The sequence below is a fragment of the Halichoerus grypus genome, chromosome 2 (genome assembly GCF_964656455.1).
Source record: "Halichoerus grypus chromosome 2, mHalGry1.hap1.1, whole genome shotgun sequence".
NCBI lineage: Eukaryota > Metazoa > Chordata > Mammalia > Carnivora > Phocidae > Halichoerus > Halichoerus grypus.
In genome coordinates, this window is record NC_135713.1 from 154,490,567 (window position 1) to 154,513,408 (window position 22,842).

Sequence of the window (22,842 nt, forward strand, 5' to 3'; positions counted from 1 at the left end):
TCAGAAAGACAAAAAAAATGCACCCTTTGGGTTTCATCAGCCCAATCCTAACACACCTCTGCCCCACACCCCCTCCTCCCAGTGTTTCTCAAGTCCGTTTTGCCAGATGCTCAGGTAGGCAGTGCTTTGTGGTCTAAGAGTCTTGGGATCTAGAGAGATTCCCAGCTCTGCCATTTTGACCTGGAGCAAGTTACTCTACTTCGGTGTCTTCATCTGTAACCCAGGGGGCATGGCCCAGCTTGTCCTCACTGTGCTGGTCTGTGGATGACGTGGGGTGGTGCGTGCTGAGAGCCCATGGTAAGATTCAGTAAATAGCGCCTGAGATCATCTTCCTCCTCTCCATCCTGGGCTTCCCTTCTCCTGCATGTGCGGCCCCATCAAGTCCTTATTTGGAATTTGGAAGGAGATCGTATTTCATTTTCTAGAATAACCAAGCTTGTGTTTTCTATAGTCAGGACCGTCCCTCGCTTCATGGAGCAGACACACTGGCAACGTTGGGCATAACATGAACTCTTAGAAAATTAGTTTTTCCATTTTGTCCTTCACAAAATGGGAGCTACTACAGATAGTCACGATAGCTTCCAGAACCAACGGCTCACCTTCTCCTTTGTGAGAAACACCACGCTTTGCTGGTAGGAGGACATTATCGGGTCCCACAGCTCTAGAGGTTTTTATGTTTGTGGCCCCCGGTCTGCATAAAATGCATCAGGGCCTCATCTATCAGTTCTTTAAGTCTGGAGTTGTATAGAATAAGTTTACTTCCAAGATGGTCCTTCCTTCCTCCCTTTCTCCCTTCTGTCTTCCTTTCTTATCTGTATTTTAGTATGTATTTTTATAAGGACTATTTTGGAAAACGTAATCATAACATCACATTATACCTTGAAGATGAACAAGTGTGTGTGTGTGTGTGTGAGTGTGTGTGTATGTGAGTGTGTGCTCATGTGCACACGCGTGTGCCCTCACAAGGCCCATGCAGAGCAGTTGGTGGGCAGGTCTGTTAAATATCTTTTAATCTATAATTTCTCCTTCCATTTCTTTTGTATATTTTTCCTTGCAATTTATTTATTGAGGAAACTGGATTTTTTTTTTTTTCCGGTTGACTTCCCCACATCCTGGAGTTTATTAGTTGACTCTCGGGTCTCTGTCTCCTGCGTTTCCTCTGAGTGGTCACCAGATCACCAGACCCAGGTCAGACTGTGGGGCAGGAAATCTTCGCGGGCAACGGTGCGTACTTCTGTCAGGAGGCGTACGATGTCTGGTGGTCTATATTTTTGTGGTCCTAGGAGCCAGAATTCATCAGGGGCTCGTAATTCATACCCCAATTGTGATGTTCCAGTTATTTCATTTCTATATTTACCAGTCTGAGGACCCCTGTAACAAGGGACCGTTTGCTTTCTGTGTCGCCCACTTCCCACGGAAGGCAGTCCGTGGCAGTCCTTGTCATTCTGAGCGGCGCTGAGCCACCGCCGCCCTTTTGGTCCAGCGTCACGCCTGGGTCCTGGTCAGGCTTGTTCTCACCATGACTCCTCTCAACAGCAGCTGCCCCAGAGAGACATGCCACTGTTTAGTGCCAGTGTGGCCACAAAGTACTGAAAGAAGGCCGAAGAGACAGAATTCTCTGAAACCATTGACACACCAAATCTGACATCAACATTGGCCTCCTTTCTAGTGACAGATCCCAGGAGGCTTGAAACTCCCCCTCCCCTCCCCGGGTCTTTGATGCTCACTGAGTGTCTCCTCATCTTCTAGAATCGGACAAAGAAGGGAACCTGGCGACTATTTATGATAAGTTTAATTATGACAAGAAACGGATGATGCCAGGTTAGAAGATGCTCTTTCCAATAGCAGATCAGCCAGAGAGTTACTGTGACTTCCTGCCATTTTTTTCTCTTACGGGAAAGACAGGTTTACCCTGAGTAAAGGGTAAGATTTTCTGTTGTGCGGCTTTGGAATAGTGCAGACTGAGCCTGGGGCTCAGTGGTAGATCCTGACAGAGCTCTTGAAGGACCCGACAGTACCTCACTCATTTGTGTATGTTTAATAGTTACCACAGTACTTGCACGGAGGGCTGCCCGACAAATCCTTGCTGGACTCCAGGGGTCCTTCCTGACAAAATGTGGAGGAGGGGGATCTGTCCCTTGCCCTATAACCCTGTTCAACTTGACCCAGGGTTTTCCCCGACCTGAGCCTATGTGTTTCCCTCACACCACACTGAGAGGCAACTCTTCTGACAAATTCCCCCACCCTCCTCCCTCTGCTGAAGCAGTGGTTAATCTAAGAGTATTTTGCTTTATGATCTAATCTCACATTTAAAAGAAATCTCTCGGGGCACCTGGGTGGTGCAGTCGGTTAAGGGTTCAACTCTCGCTTTTGGCTCAGGTCATGATCTCAGGGTCATGAGGTCGAGCCCCGTGTTGGGCTCAGCGCTGAATGTGGACCCTGCTTAAGATTCTTTCTCTCCCTCTCCCTCTACTCCTCCCCGCTTGCTCTCTCTCTCTCTAAAAAAAACAAAAACAAAAACAAACTTTAAAAATAAATAAAAGCAATCTCTCCCTGTCCCCAAATACACACACCAGAGGAATTTATCAAGCCATCTGCTGATGGAGATTTCAACATCAGGCACAAAAATCACTGAGCAGTGAGCCATTTCCACCCAGGGAAGAGAAAAGAGATACAGTGAAACAGCCTCGAGTTGAAAACGAAGCAAAGTTTAATTCGTATGAAGGAGTCGCATGGAAATTCGTGGAAATGGCCAGGAACCATGAAAATAAACATTTTGCATATTTTCCGTCCTGCTCAGAAGAGGATCGCTCACTCTTCACTCTCATGGACGACCATCTGGAAAGAAAGTAGGCGTTTTTAGTTACGTCAGATGGCAGAGACCCATTTTCTCCTGTCCCCTGTTGCCGCAAGCATCGGGGAGTTGCTCGCTTGTGTTTTTCAGTAGGACACAGGATATTTTTTGGACCTCAGGAGAATACACGATTGCTTACGTGGAGGGAGTCACCCCAGAGCCTGAGAAACTGACCCCCAGAGAGCAAGCCCCACCCTCGGGGACTTCCTACCTCTGGTTATCGGTTACCTACACGGACAGTGACTGAAGACTTAGCGCCAGCAGAGGGCGCCTGAACGATCGCAGCCAGAAAATGCGCCTTCCTTTTCAGGATGTTGTTTGCTTTATCGCAACTTGCATTTTGGTGGGGCTCTTCTCAGCTAAGTGACTTGAAGCAAATCCCTTCCTTTCCTGAGCCTGAGACTGACCAAGTCCTAAGGCACGGGGATCTCCAAGGTTCCTTCCAGCTCAAAGGTGTCTGCATCACTGTGGGCTCTTCCCAGCTGGCCCCGGAGCGACAACCCTGGCATGCACTTGCTGTTCTCCATCTGGGGCCTCTAGTGCCCACGGGAACCACCTACCCTGCTGGAGGTGAAGTCGCGGGTCTTAGCGCGAAGCTTATTGACTTGAGATTCCGCAATATCAGCACGTTCTTCTGCCTCTTCGAGCTCATGCTGAGCTTTGCGGAATTTGGTGAGGTGAGCGTTGGCTTGCTCGTCCTAAAACCAAAGAGCCCAGGCGGGTAAGGGGAGCGTGCACCTGTCTCAGAGCTCCCAGTGAGAGACAGCCCAGGCTGCTGTTCAAAAATCCCAAGCTGTCTGACTTACAGCCTCCTCAGCCTGCCTCTTGTAGGACTTGACTTTCACTTGAAGCTTATCCACCAGGTCCTGTAACCTCAGCACGTTCTTCCTGTCCTCTTCACTCTAAAAGCAAGAACACGGCTTGTAGCTAGAGGAGGGGGCAGAGTTGCACGAGGTCTGGCCAGTTTTCTGGGCCACGGCTTTCTTCCCGTATTCTGGAGAGAGAACCCAGGGCGGTGTTTGTGCTCTGCAGAGAAAATGCCTACGGGGCTTTCCTTCTCTCACCTGGTAAGTTAACTCCTTGACCCGCCGCTCATATTTCCTCAGGCCCTTGACAGACTCCGTGTTCTTCTTCTGCTCCCCTTCAAGCTCAAACTCCAGCTCCCGGATCTGGGGAAACAGTTGGGAAGTTGGTCTGGGGCTGGAGAAGGAGCGGCTGTGGCCGGAGACCCTGCTTATGCCGGGGGTTCATCCTGCCAGTACCCGCGTCTCCAGCTTCTGGATCTGCTTCTTCCCGCCCTTCAGGGCCAGCTGCTCAGCCTCGTCCAGACGGTGCTGCAGGTCCTTCACCGTCTGCTCCATGTTCTTCTTCATGCGCTCCAGGTGGGCGCTGGTGTCCTGCTCCTTCTTCAGCTCCTCGGCCATCATGGCCGCCTGTAAATGCAGACAAAGATCAGGTGCCTCGGAGCTCTCAAAACCTGGGCCCCCCGAGGACCAGAGCCATGCTAGAGAAGAAGGACAACAGGGAAGGCAATGACTGAGCCCACCCTTCCACAATGGAACACGAGAAGAGCTACGCCGGGTACATAACAGAACCTCAGAAATGCAATGTCCAGGGGCTAGATGGAGAATGGTTTCTTCCCCTTCTCAAACTGGCCTCTCTGGGACCTTACCCGCCCCCACCCCCCTACAGCCCCAGGAAGTTCTTCATTATCACCAACATGTTTTCAAAGGAACCTAAGGCCTGGGGAAGACCGGTTGGTACCCCACAGGGCAGGTGTGGGGATAGTGAGTTACGGGAAGGCGGGCAGGGCACTGAGGCAGGCGCAGACGCGAGAGCAGAAGAGCTGCAGTGGTCCCCACCAGGCGGCAGGTGGCGCTGTGGGAGCTGTGGCCGCTGGGACCAGGCTGCTCAGGCCCAGGTGGGTCAGGTGCAGGTGGGAGGGAAGCCAACTTCACGCCAGGTGACATTGGGTGAAACATCGACATCTAAGGGTCTTGTTTTCATGTTTGCAATAAGTCAGATGTTGAAGAAAAGAGCATACCTCTCTGTGGGCCTTAGAAACGGACTATAATCCTTTCCAGTCTTTTTTTTTTTCCTATGCTCCATTATTTATCATATTGGCCTTTTAAAGTGCGGGAGAGGACGTGCTGAGTCTGATGCAGGAGAGATGGATTGCAGTTTGGGAGCAGAATGCAACAACCCCCGTGTGCCCCGGGGGAGGCCCCGACCTGTCTAGGGGGAACGATCTCAGGGTCGGGAGGAGGAGGGGCTTCAATGCAGTACGAATTTGGCCACCACAGAGGCACAGGAGGTGGGGGCGGTGGGGGAGGGAAGCCTTACATCTGTGATGGCCTTCTTTGCCTTCTCTTCAGCGTTCCTTGCGTCCCTGCTGGCATCTTCCACCTCGCTCTGGAGCTGCGTCAGGTCCGTCTCCAGCTTCTTCTTGGTGTGGATGAGGCTGGTGTTCTAGGGCCGGAGGAGCGGTGTTAACCGGGCGTGCATCGGGCCCAGGGCTCTCCCCGCTGCCTGCCCGCCCCTCACCTGGGTGTGCAGCAACTGCACTCTCTCGTTGGCATCCAGGAGCTCCTGCTCGGCCAGCTTCCGAGCCCTCTCCGTCTGCTCCAGTGACGCCCGCAGCTCCTCCACCTCGGCCTGCAGCAGGTTGGCTCTGCGCTCTACAATGGCCAGCTGTTCCTTCAGGTCCTCCTGGCCCCGGAGAGCATCGTCCAGGTGTAGCTGGGTGTCCTAGCCAGACAAGCAAGGAGAAGCCGAGTTGGCGTGGGGCCGGGAGGGCCGTGAGGTGAGTCAGCCTCTTTGAGTGTTCCCGCCAAGGAGCCGTCTCAAACCTTCAGCTGTCCCTGGACACTCCGGAGGTGCTTGAGGGTCTCCGCGGCCTGGCGGTTGGCGTGGCTCAGCTGGATCTCAATTTCATTCAGGTCACCTTCCATCTTCTTCTTGATCCTGATGGCCTCGTTCCGGCTCCGCACTTCGGCGTCCAGGGCGCTCTGCATGGTCTCTACTGTTCGCTGGTAGTTCCTCTTCAGCTGCTCGATCTCTTCATCCTTCTCGGCGATCTTTCTGTCGATTTCTGACTTCACCTGGGTCAGTTCAAGCTGGATTCGGAGGATCTTGGCCTCTTCATGCTCAAGGGCAGCCTTTAGAGAACAAAAGCAAAACAGAAATGGTGCCAGTGAAGGGACAGAACCTGCTAAACCACCACCCTCTGTGGTGATAAAGCTTCAGTGGGATATTCATGACTGTGACTATACAATATTCAAAACGATCTTCTTTTTTTTTTTTTAAATCCCTAACTTACCTTCAGGGCAGAAATAACCCCTCTTGCATTGCTGTTTGTTTTTTATTATACTATTGAACAATAATCACATTTAAATCATCCTATTGCATAGGAGCATATAGCACCTTATAGATACTTTAAGTTCATCTAAGGTTTGGTAAAATCTCATTTTTAGACCTATTTTAATGTAATGATTTTTCTTCACTAAGTCCAAGATAATCCACAGGTGTTATTTCATGCCATTTGATAGGAAAGGAGCCGGCCTCGGGATTGTGGCTTGACAGAGACGGGAAGGCAGGAAGGGAGACAGAGGGAGGCCAGCTAGCCCCCTCCCCACTCCCCTGACGGGCTGCAGCTCCACCCGGGTGGGGGGGGCAGTGCCCAACCCCCCCTCCCGCCGATGCCTGCTTGCATTCTGCCCACCTCTGCTTCCTCAAGAGCCAGCTGGATATCTGCCTTTTCCAGCTCGATCTGCTTTCTTGATTTCTCCAGTTCATGGATGGTTTTACCATTCTCAGCAATTTGTTCCGTGAGATCTGCAATCTCCTCTGCAAAGACATAAGTTTGGAAACCTCCTCTGCACAGGTTTCCGGGCACGGTAAACACCTACCGAATGCTTTGTAACTAGTTCCCCGTCATTCTAAGGTGGCTGTTCCCTAGAGATAAGATTGTGTCTGGACAGAGGCTCTGCAGTCCCCCCTCGGCTGATGGCACCTTCCGTGCATGCCCTGACGGAGTTGCGCGCAGGGATTTGCGTCCCGAAGCCATGCCCAACAGTGCCAAGGGGGACGTCAGGCTGTCGCAAACCGCTTACGCTCCAGATTCTTATTTTCTCGTTTCACAGTTTCGAGTTGATCTAAGGCTTCCTCGTAGGCATTTTTCAGCTTGAAGAGCTCGGTGCTCAAGGAGCGGGACTCCTTCAGAGATGCCTCGAGCTCTGCCTGGCTCTCCTCACACTTGGTTTTCCATTCGGCCAGCACCTGGAACACGGGCATGAGAGGCGTGCCCTTGATTAGCTCTGCTCCAAGCTCCTAACTAAGCATAAGCATTAACGGAAATACTCCTAGAATTGGGGTATTCCCTCAGCAGTGGCTCTTGCCTGGCGCCTTGATCTTGATGATTTGAGGAGCTCAAGATCAGTAACATATCAGCAACAGTTGCCATCTCTAAAAACCTCGTGGATCCTCTGAGAAGGTAGTCTCTGGGTGTAACTGCCCTTTTCTTAATATGAGAATGGCCCTGCCCTTCTAAATATTTCCTTAAAACTTGGGTTCAAATCAACCTTAATGTACTAAAAGGGAGGCTTTCAGAGAGCCTTCCAATGGGGCTCGAGTTAGATTCCCACATGTCAGCCACCAGACAGGCCCCCAGCAGTGTGCGGGAACAAAAATATTTGGAGCTGAACACATGCTAGCAATTGGTTCATCTCCTCTGATAATGCTTGAAGGGGACCTCCACCCCCATCCCACGCCCGTTTCGTTTTACACCAGAGGAAACGACAGCCCAGTGAAGCTCAGGACTTGCCCAAGGCCACACGGCTGGTGGGGCAGAGGCAGGACTGGGACCCAGTCTCCTCCTTCCATGACTACTGGGGAGCCCCAATGAGCTTGTGTGGACCTGACCCCACACCTTGTCAAAGTTCCTCTGCTTCTTGTCCAGAGCGGCAGCCAGAGAGTTGGCTCTTTCAACATCAACCATCAGATCCTCGACCTCCCCTTGCAGCCTCTGCTTGGTCTTCTCCAAGGAAGCACACTTAGCATTCACTGCCTCAACCTGTTCCTCCGAATCCTGAAGGCGCTGAGCGAGTTTTTTCCTTAAAGCATATGAAAGAGAAGCAGGCGCTATTCAAATCTCAATCCTCTTGAACGTCACTGTTCATCAAGTTGGAATCACTCATCTGTGTGACTCAAACACTCATTTGCTCTCTGAAGCCCAGGAGAACTTCCTGTCTGCTAAAAACCAGTGATCAATAACCTGCCTTGTCTCTAACCGAGATCAAAGTTGTTTGTCTTAATGGAGTGTGGTAACGCCAGGTCCCTCTCATGGCGCGCGCAGCACTGCATTAAGAGAGATGAAGTGAGGAAACACCTCGTAACATAACAAAACCATTCCCAAGTAGCTCTAAAGCCAGTGCCCTCTATCATCTCATCATCTGAGACCTCTCGTTCTTCTACTGGCAAATGGACTTGCATACTTGGCCTCCTCCAGCTCCTCCGTGCGCTGGATGGCGTCCGTCTCGTATTTGGTCCTCCACTGGGCCACCTCGCTGTTGGCCTTGGACAGCGCCCTCTGCAGCTCGGCCTTGCCCTCCTGCTCCTCCTCATACTGTTCCCGCAGCAGGTCACAGTCGTGGCGGGAGGACTGCAGGGCGTGGGCCAGGGCGTTCTTGGCCTGCGGGAGTCCAGAAAGAGGAGAGCCCCCAGTGGATGAGCATTTTGGTGTCATGTGCATGATACAGTCCAAGCGTGTTCCTGCTATCATCACCTACTGAATAAAGTTGCCCTGTTTTCCTGCAGGTGGTAATTGAAGGTTAGACCAGGAAAGCAGTCCCTCAAATGACTTACCTTGCTTTCTTCCTCTAACTGCCTCTTGAGCTCTTCTATTTGCTGGGTAAATGCTTGCTTGCTCCTGGAAAGTTGGGACACTATGCTTTCCTTTTCTTCCAGTTGACGACTCAGCTCCCCTGTGTCCAGAAGGAAATATTTTCATTTTATTCACGCACTCATCCATTCATCAAGTTCCTACTGTGTGTAAGGCACCATGCTAAGATCCAGGGAGAGAGTAAATGACAAGGTGTGGTCCTTTCTTGGGGGAGAGGAGAGAGATCCGTGAAAAAGAAACCAAAGACTCAACTGATAAGGTATTGTTCTAAACTACTAGAAGCTTGGAGTGACTTTGGTCAGTAAAACCCACTGAGAACAATTGTAAATTTAAACATTACCACCTAAAAACACCCATCAGATCTTCCAGGGCTGGTGTGTCCAGCTGCTTGTTGATTTGTCATTAAGAGAAATAGTGCCTTCCTTAGGACTTTATAGCTCGTAATTTGAAGTTAGACTCTTGGGTAAATGTGGTGGGTTCAGGTTTATATGCTCATGCAGAAGTAAGAGGGAAAAGGTGGAGGGAGAGAGCTTATGACTCCAGAGGTGAATCCCCAAGATGATTATAGAAGAGGAAACTAGACCTCTTTTCTTTGTTGTTTTGGTTGTGGCTGCCAGCAAAGGATTGATTGATTCCCTGGGATGATGGGCTGGAGGACCAGGGCTAGGTGGGGCCACGTTTTCTAGGTGAAAGCCCCAGATAATGTTCCCTATATATATATTTTTTAAGATTTATTTGTTTGAGAGAGAGAGAGAGAGAGCGAGCACTGTGAGCAGGGGGAGGGGCAGAGGGAGAGGGAGAGAGAGAGAGAAGCAGACTCCCTACTGAGTGTGGTTCCAGCCATGGGGCTCAATCCTACAACCCTGAGATCATGACCTGAGCCAAAATCAAGAGTCAGGTGCTTAACCGACTGAGCCACCCAGGCGCCCCTTTGTTCCCCTATATTTCTACTACATACCAGAAACCTATACAAATTGGCTGTGTTTCTTTATCTCTTTTCTTAAAACATTTGATTGCAGACCACAAATCTGAATTCGTGTGCAGCAACAAATAGAAGAGCCTTGGGAATTCATTTCTAGTATCATTTCTGCCATTTAGATTCTTTCTGATATAAGGTATTATTAATGTTGAAAGAGCTTGAACCAAGTGATATTCTGACTCCCCTCTTGTTCCAATCTGCTTTTCTCGCTCCTGTTTTTACTGAACTCTCAATGTTGCCTCCTTCACAATATTTTGAACTACTCTTTTTTGAGTTATTCTGATAGCTTCTCTCCGAAAAGATGCTTTCCTAGAGATTCTCCCCCACACGGTGCTGCCCTTTGGTGTTGACCAGTTGCCCCCCCATCCCCCCGGAGGCGACCACAAGGTGTGGCCCCTCCCATCCAATCGCTCACCAGCCTCTGTCTGCAGACGGGACTTCTGTGTCGCCAGCTCACTCATGCTCCTCTGAATTTCCTCGTTCTTGCCCCTGGCCTCGCTCAACTGATCCTCCAGAGTTCGGCATATTTTCTCCAGGTTGGCCTAAAGGATTGAGAAGCGGGAGAACATTATAGTCCATATTCAGACTGGAATGACCCAGAGGTGTCTCTCCGCAAAAGCACTGGGTCCCATCCTCCTGAGCACCTTGGATTTCGACACGCTCTCCACGTTGCTAGACAGATCGTCTATCTCCAGCTTGAACTCGCTCTTCTCTTTCTCCAGCTTCTGCTTGACCCTCTGCAGGTTGTCTATCTGCTCCCCGAGCTCTGCCACGCTGTCCGCGTGCTTCTTCCGCAGGGTGGCCAGCATAGCTTCGTGCTGTAAGGTGGCCTCCTCCAGGTCCCTGCGCATTTTCTGGAACTCGGCCTCACGCTTCTTGTTCAGCTCGATCTGGGTGGAGGTGACGCCTCCTGCCTCTTCCAGCCTCTCGCTCAGCTCCTCCAGTTCCCGGGCATAGTCACTGCGCTGTTTCTCTGTCTTTGCACGGGTTGCCCGCTCCGCCTCAATCTCCTCTTCCAGTTCCTCAATCCGAGCCTGTGGAGGGCGGCCATTCACCCATGGGCAGTAGGTCCCCAGGGTGAGTCACTCTGAACGTCAAGTACAGGCTAGTTTCCATTCTCATTAAACAAACCAGTGGTTGGGCTTCTCCCAGGGAAATAGGACTGTTGTTAATTTCCTTTACTATGAATTTTTCCTGCCCCAACATGGTCATTACCCCTGCAGTGACCAACCCAGGACATTGTCCATTCAACTTAGTGTTGACCCCCCAATACCTTCATTATGTATTTTAAGTTATGGAAAAATTGTTCACCGTTGCTATGTCAGCCTAGGAGAAAGGAAACTGATGAGGCAGGCAGACCCGTGCTCCTGCCCACTTGCTCGAAGTGGCTTACAGCAGACAGCACCCAGCCCACATGCAGGACCTTCACGTGAAAGAAGAATCCGGGATGCCTCCTACCTGTAGCTCTTTGATCTTCTTCTGAAACTGGAGGCCCAGAGTCTGCTCATCTTCCACTTTGCTTTGCAGCTGACTGTATTCAAAATCCTTCCTGTGGAGGGAAATGCTGACTGTGAAGACAGAATAGCCAGAGACTCAGAAGATTGAGGTCAGTGGCTTTAGGACATACTTCTTGAGCCTTTCATCCAGCTGCTGCTTGTCGTTCTCCAGATCTAATATGGATTCTTGGGCAAGCTTCAAATCTCCCTCAAGCTTCCTTTTATTCCTTTCCAGATCAACACGGAGCTTCTTTTCTTGTTCTAGGGAGCTTTCCAGCTGAAAAGGGCACCATATCCTTTTGAGAACAAATTCTTTGCACCCGAGGGTTCCTGGGGAGGGCTCTTCCCACCCTTAAGTTCTAGGACTCCCATTAGCATTATTTACTTACATCATCGACTTGCTGTTCCAGTTTGCTCTTGATTTTGCTCAAAGAATTGACTTTGTCTTCTTCAGCTTGGAGGTCATCCAGGGCCTGCTGGTGGGCCTCTTGGAGGGCCTTCTTCTCCCTGGTGAGCTTTGCGATGGTTTCATCCAACCCTGCGAGTTCCTCGGTAAGGTTTTTAACCTAAGAAGAGGACACAAGCAAATTATAAGAAGAAATAAAGTCTGGTTCGCAATAACTACATGAAACTGGAGAGACCCACAGAGAGAGTACCTTGTTCTCCGTGGCATGCTTCTCCTTTTCAACCTTGGCCAGGGTCAGCTCAAGGTCGTCAATGTCTTTCTTGAGCTCTGAACACTCGTCCTCCAGTTTTCTCTTCTTGGCCGTCAGCTCGGCGTTGATCTCCTCCTCATCCTCTGCTCTCTCAGTCACCTCCTTGATCTTGGCCTCCAGCTGGAATTTGGCTTTGATCAGCTGGTCACACCTCTCCTCTGCGTCCAACAAGTTTTCACTTTCCTTTAAAACAAAAAACAACAACAAAAAAAGAAGAATCACGATTTCCTTTAATGAGATAAGGCTTGTGACATTCCAGTACCTTGGTATAAATGAAGTCCTTTAGGAAGCATCCCAACTGCAAAGCAAAAATCCCCACCCCAAATCCTGTCTTTCTCAATAATGAAATCCACAAGCAAAGGTAAACAATCCTAAACACATACGGCTTGCACTTGGAGCTGCAGGTCATTCTTCTCTTGTACTAGAGTCACCAGTTTTTCCTCCAGTTCCTTCCTTTTTGCCTCTGACTTGGCGAGCTCGTCTTTGGTTTTCTGAAACTCTTCCTTCATGGTGGCCATCTCCTTCTCAGTCTCTGCGCTCTTGAGGAGAGGCTTGATCTTGAAGAAGAGTTTCATCCAGGGCCAGTGCTTGACGTTCATGAAGGCACGGATGTTGTACTGGATGCAGAAGATGGACTCCCTGAAAACAAAATATGAGTTCTTTCCAGGAGAGACCCCCCCGTGCTCCCCAAAGAGCTCATGTTTGAACAGAGACCCTGCTCAACCTTCTTTGCACCATCTTCTGGAATTCCACACGCATGAGGAACCCTCTGCACACTGCTTGTGTCCGGGTGATCAGTTTGGCCAGGCGGTCATCCCTCATTTCCTCCAGGGTTCCCAGCAAGCCAGCCTTGAAGAACACCTTCCAGGGGAGAAGGATGATATGAGTCCCTGTGATGGAGAAGTCCAGAAGGGACTGCAGGCCAGCATCTGTCAGAACCGAGGCATTACCTTGGTATGTCCAAATTTGTACTGAGTGTGGTCAATGTCGATGGAGGCCAACAGCTTCTCGCAAGCTTTCTTGCTGTCAATGAACTGTCCCTCAGGGATGGCACTGGCATTCAGCACTCGGTATCTGCCATTGTAGACACAGAAACAATCGCAGACCATTAGCAAAGACGTTAACCTTGGAGACCAACTAGTTCAGGCCTCTCTTCTATCTAACAGGCAAGAAGGCCAAGGTCCAGAGAGGGAAAGAAACTTGCCCATCATCACACTGCTAGGTGGTGGCCTGGAATCCAAGCCTCCTGAAGCTTAGGGCAGGCCTTTTCCTGCCGTATCATATATCAGACACGCCCTTGAGAAAACGTGGAAGAAAAAAGCTATATACCTTGGTTGGGAGGTAGGTCAATCATTTGACATGAAAGTCTACAACTGCTCTGTTGAAGTGGGCCTTTTCATATCGGTATTTCTCCCTCTCAAATTCCAGCATCTACACACCACAGCAAGAAGCATATAGAACGTTTTTGTAACACACCTTTGTTTAAAATCCCCATAGAGAATCCTGTTTGGGAATCCCTTCCTGCAGATGCGGATGCCCTCCAGAACACCGTTACACCGAAGCTGGTGCAGGACAAGGCTGTGTTCCATAGCCCCTGAGAAGAGAAGCGAGAGACATCAGCTTCACGAGGGATTTCGCAGAAACTGAGCACCATCTACAGCAAGCATCAGCAGGGATCTTACCTGGGGTTTTGGTCTCATTGGGAATTATACAGCGCACAAAGTGAGGATGAGTCGTTCTTAGATTTGACATCAGCTTGTTCAGGTTTTCCTAAAAGATGAAATTTGACAGTCTACTGTAGGCTTTTACAAAGACGGAGATATACCGTGATGAAAAATAAGATCTATATTTTCAACGTATCATGAATTCTAAAGAATGAAATTATTTAACTCTTTTTTAAAATAACCCAATGACTAGAGGTACAGGCACATAACTGATATAATGGTCTTTTGCCTCACGGTGAGCCAGAGACTAACCACGTAAAAATGCTCTTTGAAACCAATTCCAGAAATGTGTCTGGCTCTGCTGGGAGCTTGAGATGCTATTGCCTGGGTCCCTCAGGCAAGTGGGAAAGTTTGTGCTGAGGACTCATCCCCCAGGCCAGCCAACTCAACTACCAGCAGTACAAAATAACTGAATCCTGGGCCAACATTTGTTAAATCTCGTTTATATATTATATATATTTATATAGTTACTATATATTATATGATTATATATTTGTATATGTATATTTTATCATATTGCCATTCAGCTTCACCAAGTAACAGCAGATTAAGACCAGAGTAAGACCAGAGTAAGACCACGTTACTATTCTTAAATAAACCAAGGTCAGAATCTCTACATTGCTCATTTTGAGATCACTTAAACCAATTACAAGCCAATAAGCCTGTATTTTTCTTACCCTGAAAAGGGCAGAGACAGTCTGGAAAGAAGAACCCTTCTTCTTGGCGACTTTCTTCTTTCCGCTGTCAGCTGAAAGACAAAGATGGCGCGCGCTGTTTTCAGATCTCCCGGGGTTTCTCGGGCCTGTGAACTGAGTGGCAGGAGAGAGCATGAATACAAGGCAGTCTGTGGAGTCTGTTACCATCTGCTGTCGCGAAGGTGGCGTAGAGATGCGCCAGGAGCCTGTTGGAGGACTTCTGGTACAGCCCCACCACGGTCTCGTTCAGCGGGTCCTTGTTCTTCTCCAGCCAGCCCGAGACACTGTAGTCCACAGTGCCTGCGTAGTGGATCAGTGAGAAGTGCGCTTCAGCCCTGCCCTTGACCACTTTGGGCTTTTGGAAGTTGCTGGACTTGCCCAGGTGCTGGTCATACAGCTTGTTCTTGAAGGAGGTGTCTGTGGCCTTGGGGAACATGCACTCCTCTTCCAGGATAGAGAAGATGCCCATGGGCTGGATTAAAGCAAAGCAAAATGCATATAGGGTAAATATGAGCTGTAGGATAAGCCACAGAGTTTATGAGAAGACGTTACTGAGTGGACAGATCAGGAGACCTTCTCGATGAGCTCGATGCAGGCAGCCAGGTCCATCCCGAAGTCGATGAAGGTCCACTCGATGCCCTCCTTCTTGTACTCCTCCTGCTCCAGCACGAACATGTGGTGGTTGAAGAACTGTTGCAGCTTCTCGTTGGTGAAGTTGATGCACAGCTGCTCCAGGCTGTTATACTAATACCAAAATAGAGTGTTCACATGCAAAGTCAGACTTCCTTCAAAATCAAAGACCCATCAACCTTGCCTCCTCTTTGCCTCTTTGCCAGCTCATTTAACCCTTCAGATATGGGCACGTTCTTTAACGTCTAGCCCAGATCACATCTCTTCCTTGGAGACTTCTCTGAACTTCCAGCTAGAAGGTGTTTCTCTGTCTCCTGAGTCCCTGTGGTTGGGATCTCTCCTGTGCACCAACCATGGTCTGCCTTATTTTATAGTTACTCTTCCATGTACCATATATACCTTCTGTTTTCCTCTATAAACTACAAACTCATCTTCCGTTCGCCAGCATGTCTTGTGTCTGGTAGACACAAAATATATGCTCTCAAGAACGGCTATATGCTTCTAACCCAGAACCAGCAGGATATTTATGTAAAGGTCACGTGATTGGCTTATCAAATCCTCTATATGCCTGGCTCTACCTATGTCAATGATTGCATTTGAGTGCTTTCTTTTATCCATTTAACAATGTCCTTTATAAAATTCCACTTGTCCCAAGTCTTCTGCTCTCTTGAAATTATACAACCCCCCTCCCCACAAGGTGTTTCTCTTCTACCTTATCTGCCCTACAGTTTCCTACACGATGTAATGCTCTGACATGTTGCTCACCTTGATATCTTCCTATGGGATCATGATGACCAATCCCACCCCACATGAAAACACGATCCTAAGGAACCCAGACCTCAAAGATCTCAAAGCCGGCAATGTCCAAAACACCAATGAAGTGTTGTCTTGGCAGCTTTGTATCCAGTTGTTGGTTGATGCGAGTGACCATCCACAAGAACAGCTTTTCATAAACTGATTTGGAAAGGGCATTCACAGCATGGTGAACCTGTTGGGGGAAAGATCACAGGAGTTGGAAGGCAGTGGCCATCGGAAGCCTGCGTCTCTCGCAGCCTCGAAGCAGGAGCTTACCTGATCCACGGTTTGACCTTTGGTAACATACTCATTCCCGACTTTCACCCTGGGGAAGCACAAAGCTTTCAGGAGGTCCGACGAGTTCAGGCCCATCAGATAGGCTGTTTTGTCGGCCACTGCCAGGAAAAGAAAAACGATCACAAAGGGGCACCCCTGATACTTGGCAAAGTAGAAGAACAACTTTGAAAAATTCTGCAGACGTTTCAAAGCTTGGCGAAGCTTGTCTTGGCTGTTTTTACATCCCTTCTCTTTAAATGCTTGTATGTGGCCAGTGGAAGCTAAGTCACTCCGAGAATACAGTAGGTTTCATGGGAAGGCAGGACTGGGTTCCAGAAAGCCCTGGTCATGTCTCATTGCCTTTGAAACAGGCCCATTCCTGTGATTCAGCAAATGGGGGTGGTAACGGTAGGCATCGGAGCCCAGGAGAGGATTCATTGCTTTCAAAAGAGGCAGCAAATGATCTCCACTGACCCCTCACCCAGCTCTGGTGAATGGCCTGTTGTGGTTATTTCGTACCTTCGGTGCCGTCCGGCTCGGCCTGCTCCTCCCGCTGCTTCTGCTTGAACTTCATGTTCCCGTAATGCATCACGGCTCCCGTGAGCTTGTAGAGCCCAGACTTCTCTTCTGGGGTGAAGCCCAGGATGTCAATGGCACTCTGACAGCCAAAGAACAGCATGTTAGTCGGCTGACCCCAGTGATGGAGGAGGAGCACCCCACACCTTCCTCCTCATTCTACTTACGTCCGTAGCCAGCAGCTCCTCTGCATCGTCAATGCTGGCCACCAGGATTTCACCCTGGCTGATGAACGGGTAGTCGTAAGGGTTGGTTGTAATAAGCAGCAGCTCTGAAACAAGAAATTTCAAATAAAGAGGTCACACAGATGCAAAGGAAACATCCACCCGGTGGATCTGAGCTCCTAGATTCTGGGCTGAGACTTTCACCACTGGAGCTCAAATTGAATTTAGAGTCAGAAATTGCTTTCCTGCAGCGTGCCTGTGCCATGTGGATTAAGAGCCCCTGAGAGCACATTTAGGTTCTCTTGCTCTGCATGTGAATGGTGCATATCAGTGTAGGTTGGGGAAATTTAATATGGGAAGCTAGCTGAGCCTGGGTCAGGAGAGGAGCCCACACCGAGGGAAAGCACAGGTGCTTTGGTATTATCATAGCCTTTTCCAAAACCTGTTGAAGGGCTGCAGCCTGTTTCCAGGCTTTGGGACCAGAAGGTGGAGCAAGCACAGGGCGTGCACATAAGCCTGTGTTGGGTGTGGGACGAGGGGCTGTTGGTCTGGAGAGAGGCTGCTTCCTATGTCAGAACACCAGGGGGCACTGAAGGACAATTAAATGCTTAGTTGTTCAGAAGGTTTTCATGAGCCCTTGCTGAATTCGGTTGTGGTTTAAACTCCTTCCTGCCCAGGGGATTCAGTTTCTTTCAAACTGGCACATCGCTGTCAAAAATAGCCCCATCCCACTTCTAAAACAAACTTCCTCCGTTGGCTGCCGAGTCACCTATGTATAGGCAGGTGCAGCTCTCCTTGGTCTGGTGACGTCAGGGCCCAGATGCCTCACCTATGAGCTCAGGCTTCTTGTTGGAAAGGATCTGGTAGAAGATGTGGTAGCTTCTCTCAGCCTTTAGCTGGAAGGTCACTCTTGATTTTTCCAGCAGATCTGTGGACACAAACACAGTGCTGTTTTCCAAACTGCCCCACCCACCCTGAGACGCCATCTGCTCTGTAGTTGACTTACAAGTTTCAATATCCGCAGAGGCCAGCTTCCCAGTGGTCCCAAAGTGGATTCGGATGAACTTGCCCTGTGGGGGGAAAGGGACACCAGTGTCTACGTGGCTCCAGGTGTTCTGCTAGTCTCCTGGGCAACGTGAACAGGAGCTTTCTTCCCCTACCTAAAATTCAGTGTGTCTTCCTTCTTCTCCCTTCTCTGCCCAGTGTGATGTGTCCCCTCGCTTCTATGCCCTTCGCCCCACAATTTCTCCAAACCCCCGACCCCATCCAGTTGTAAAGTAACAGAGTGCCTTTTTTTTCTTTTAAGATTTTATTTATTTATTCATGAGAGACAGGCGGAGAGGCAGAGGGAGAAGCAGGCCCCCCGCAGAGCAGGGAACCCAATGCAGGACTCGATCCCAGGACCCCAAGATCATGACCTGAGCCGAAGGCAGACGCTTCACCGACTGAGCCACCCAGGCGCCCAGAGTGACTTTTTTCAAGATGCAAATGAACCCATATCATTTCCCAGCTTACAGAATTCCTCAGGCGCTTCCGGAATAAAATCCAGCCCCCTTCTCGTGGCCTCCACGCTCCTACATGACCAGACCTCTGTCTGCCTCTTCCCCCACCTTGTGGGACCCACCCCCTGTCCACAAGGGCTGCCGCCGCGCGTACTCTCGTGGGTCCCTTGACTATACCTGCCCTTCCCCCCCTCAGAGAGGGTGTGCTTGCTCTTCCCTTTGTCCCTCCCCATCCTACAGATCTTGGGGTTCACAGGCCGGCCCCCCTCGATGCCTTTTCTGCCAACCTTGTCTAAAGGAGACCCTGCCCCCAGTTACTCCCTGTTTATTGAGCTTTTCATGAAATTGTCTCGCTGCTGAGTTTCATTCTGTCATTGGCTATATGCCCTCCCCCCCACCTCCCCAACCCCCCACCCTTCCACCCCCCACCCTGCCCTGCCCCCAGCCCATAGCCTCTGTAGCTCTGTGAGGACAGGAAACTCGCCTGTCCTAAGGGCCCGAGAAACCCCAGCGGAACTGAACTCAGACTCACAAAGCGGGAGGAATTGTCATTCCTCACGGTCTTGGCGTTCCCGAAGGCCTCCAGCAATGGGTTGGCACTGATGATTTGGTCTTCCAGTGTCCCCTAAGGCAAGACATCAGGGGAGGAAGCAGCCGCAAGTGACACTGGGAATGCTCCCCAGCTCTGCCCGCCTACCCGCCCTTGCTGCCTGGAAGCCCATGGCAGAGCCCGTCTCCGTCCCCCTGGCTTTCCAGGACAAGTCTCAACCAAATCCTCTGCGTGGCTCAGCTGAAACGCTTCCGCTATTTTGTGACATATGGGTGTACTTGGGTGTCTTGATGTAAAATTCCCTTAATGCTTCAAAATGCCTTGCTTCTCTCCAGCGAGTTCGGGTGTCAGCATTCATTTCTTACGGGTCGTAACCGCTCTGTTTTGAAAAGTGAGTATTGCTACAATTCTCTTAAGTCGGTACATGTGATTCTGCCCTAAAAGAACAAGCTCTCTGAGCTTCTCCCAAAATGACCTTCCTTAGTTAAGCCTTCGAGCCTTGCCTTTTTAGAAAGTCACAGGATCTGGTCCTGGAAGATCAACCACACCCTGGGTTGTCTGCAGTAACTGGCTCTCTTAGGACTTCAAATCCTCGCCCGCCCGCGCCCCTCGCTGTGAAGTTAACACAGCAAGCCTTTCCCTCCCCTGTACCTTCATTTTGGAGTCCTTCTTCTTGGCGAGGTCTCCAGTGGCTGCAATTGTTGCAAAGTACTGGATGACCCGTTTGGTGTTCACAGTCTTTCCTGCCCCGGATTCTCCGCTATTTGGAGTGATCGAAAGAGAGAGGGAGAGAGAAATGTGTCCTGTTAGTGTAAACAGCCTCCCCAAGATGTCACACAGAGGCCTGGACATACGAGCCACAGCAGACACACCCCTACCAGGCAAATGTGAGAAACTACTTGGAGAGGCTGAGGCCCAAGGGAAGCCTCATCACAGCTGAGCTGCCCTGACAGTGGGTGATTCCAGTTTTCGAGACCTTATATATACCCTCCTGTGTGTGCATCCCCATCTCCGTCTTTTCATCACAGACTCTGCTCTAAGTACTTTTCTTTTCTTTTTTTTAAAGAGAGAGAGAGAGTGCCAGGGGAGGAGGGGCAGAGGGAGAGGGAGAGAGAGAATCTCAAGCAGGCTCCCCGCTGAGTGTGGAGCCCGACGAGGGGCTTGATCTCACGACCCTGAGACCAGGACCTGAGCTGCAATCAAGAGTTGGACGCTTCACCAACTGAGTCACCCAGGCGCCCCTGCTCTAAGTACTTTTTTTATTTTTTTAAAGATTTTATTTATTTATTTGACAGAGAGAGACACAGCGAGAGAGGGAACACAAGCAGGGGGAGTGGGAGAGGGAGAAGCAGGCTTCCCGCTGAGCAGGGAGCCCGACGCGGGGCTCGATCCCAGGACCCTGGGACCATGACCTGAGCCAAAGGCAGACACCCAGGTGCCCCTACTTTCTAATTAACAGAATAGAGCAAACGGTGCCTTAGGCTCCTGCCTTGGAGACAAAGAGCCATAGCTACGAAGCTGCTCTAGGTCTTGGATACTTACGTGATCAGAATGGACTGGTTCTCACGATCTGCCAAAGGAAAAAACGAAACAGAGTTGACAGCAATATGAAGAGCTTCCCCAGCCCTCTGCCCCTTGTCAAGCAGTCACGGTTCGCTACGCCAGGCCTCCTCCCTGTAGCATTTTGTGTCGTCCCGGGGGCGGCTGGAAGAGCCTCCTTCTTGACAGCGACACTCAGACGTGAAGCCTCTGCTTTGAACCCACCAGCGGCTCTTCATCCCACTGGGTTGAACTATGTGAAATTGTCAATCTTCATCTTCGCACCCCCAAAATGTCGGTTTCATATGGTTTAACCTATGCTTGTGTTTAATCCAAACTTCCTAGCAGAGCCTGCAAGTCCCTAAAAGATCTGGCCTCTTCCAGCCTCTTTAACTACCCCTCCCCTCCTCCCTTTGTGCGGGGCCCCTCCATGGCATTCGCCCTCCCAGAGACTCACCCGTCAGCATGAACTGATAGGCGTTGTCGGAGATGGAGAAGATGTGGGGCGGGGCCTCCTGGCGCTTCTTGCCTCGGTAGCCTTCCACCACCTCGGGGTTGTACACCGGCAGCCACTTGTAGGGGTTCACGGTGACGCAGAAGAGGCCCGAGTAGGTCTGTGGGAGTGGAAAAACCGCGTGCGCGTGTGCGAGTGTAAAGCTCTCTGCCGCTGTTATTCTGTCTCTTTACACTAAACTTGTAAAGGAGGGATGGATTTCTCTTTAGAGATGAGACACAGAGACGCAGAGGGGACCAGCCGGCCCTCCTGCGACTAGCAAGTGACCCTGCCCAGACCCAGCCCTCGGCTGGCTCTCCTGCCCTGCTCCCTGCTCCCTGCTTCCAGCCTCTCTTCTTCCTAATCCCACCTTCCTCCCTTACCCCCTGCCTTTCTCCTCCCCTCCTCCTCCTTTTCCTCCAGTCTCCCCTCTTTTGCTCGACAGCTGTGTCACACCTGGTCACCCCCATCTCCACCCCCCCGCCCCGACCGCCCCAGGGACCCTGGGCACTGACGTAGATCATCCAGGACGTGTAGCGGTCTTTGAGGTTGTACAGCACGGCCGGCTCGTTCAGGTGCGTCAGCATGGCCATGTCCTCGATCCGGTCGAACTTGGGGGGGTTCATCGCATACACGTCCTCTGGTTTGACCACCAGGGTCTGAGTGGGAAGAGGTACGGTGACTACCTCGTGTCCTCTGTGTGTCTTGCCCCTGTTTTCGTTTTTTTTATTTGTCTCACACTAAGAGCCTGGATCCCAAGGGGCAAGCCCTGGGGAGAAGGACCTTTGGACAGCGGAAGAAGACGGGGCCGGGGCGGCTCACAGGGGCACCGGGAGCGTGTGATTGTCTCCGTCACTCAGGGATTTAACCCTTTTCTCTCTACAGTGCTCCCATCTCTGGGCAAGGCAGGTGGGAAACCTGCCTTCTCCTGCCTTCAAGCAGGATTCACTTAAACCGCCCCATGCAACAAGCCCTTCTTGTGAAGGGTCTAGACCGCCTAGCTTTCCCCTTCCCTGCTGCTTTGCAAACCCACTCTCAGCCCCGACATCTGACATGTACAGAGAGCCCCCCTCTGGGAGCCTCGGGGTGGTGGCCTCGAAGGGCGAATCTCACTGCCTGCTTTCTTCACACCCAACCCAATGACACTATGCCCTCCTCCTTCAGATTTTCCTTTTTCTTCTTTTAATATTTTTTTAACTTTTCTCAGAACATTTCCAGATTCTTCTGGTCTCGATTTCAGAAGCTAGTGAAGTCCAGGATTTCACTACTGTGTTCTGGGACAGAACGTAGTAGGCTATGCTGCTCATGGCCTTCATGAAATAAGGAAGCTGCCATTTCACATGGAGCCTGTGGTCCACTAGGATCCCTTACTCACTTTCCCTTACTTCCTCAGCTAGACGGCTACTGCTAGAAGAAGTAGGGAAACCCAGGCTATCAAAGGAGAGTATTTTACTGAAGGATGTCTTCTCACTGTTGGGAAGCCCCACACCCTTGCGATGCCCAAAAGTGACGTGAACATTGGCAAAGAGCGGCCACAACCGGGTTGTCCTTCTACCCTTCAACCCGAGGCCAACTTTCACTCTGCTATCTCTGAGGGCACCTGGGAAGCCAAGGCAGGGAAGCCATGCGAGGCATCCAGGTGCCAGAGCCACCTCTGGAAGTGGCAGGGGTGGGCAGGTGCACAGACTTGGGGACCCTGCCGGGCAGACAGAGGGCCCCAGGGGCCTGCACAGGGCATGCAAGGGCTTACCCGGTTGTCTTCGGTTTCCACTGTGACCTTCCCATCCTGGCTACTCTTAATTCTCCCCTTGGCGTATTCCTCCTTTGAGTCGACCACAAAGCAGTAGGTCTTGGCGTCAAAGGGCTGGTTCTGAGCCTCAATCCTCTCCTTTTCCGACTTCCGGAGGAAAGGAGCGGCGATGCCGAACACTTCCATTTCAGTGTCGCTACTCAT

At 50.6% G+C, this 22,842-nt stretch overlaps 1 protein-coding gene across 1 annotated transcript; it reads right to left on the reverse strand.

The window, feature by feature from the left end:
• Positions 1–2,715: 2,715 nt before the first annotated feature.
• Positions 2,716–22,842, reverse strand: LOC118540775 (myosin-3). Its single transcript, XM_036100103.2, has 39 exons — positions 22,639–22,842; positions 21,404–21,547; positions 20,853–21,009; positions 20,399–20,426; positions 19,508–19,616; positions 18,839–18,931; positions 17,811–17,874; positions 17,634–17,732; positions 16,808–16,911; positions 16,584–16,722; positions 16,065–16,183; positions 15,832–15,981; positions 14,937–15,107; positions 14,529–14,835; positions 14,346–14,416; positions 13,627–13,714; positions 13,421–13,538; positions 12,895–13,018; positions 12,669–12,805; positions 12,328–12,583; positions 11,885–12,127; positions 11,618–11,794; positions 11,360–11,505; positions 11,191–11,281; positions 10,377–10,766; positions 10,148–10,274; positions 8,717–8,835; positions 8,347–8,543; positions 7,782–7,965; positions 6,967–7,132; positions 6,576–6,700; positions 5,704–6,012; positions 5,399–5,602; positions 5,198–5,323; positions 4,117–4,287; positions 3,919–4,023; positions 3,661–3,756; positions 3,415–3,552; positions 2,716–2,838 (listed from the first exon to the last, which is right to left on the reverse strand). The coding sequence occupies exons 1-39, from the start codon at positions 22,840–22,842 to the stop codon at positions 2,812–2,814; spliced, it is 5,823 nt and encodes a 1,940-aa protein (XP_035955996.1). The 3' UTR covers positions 2,716–2,811.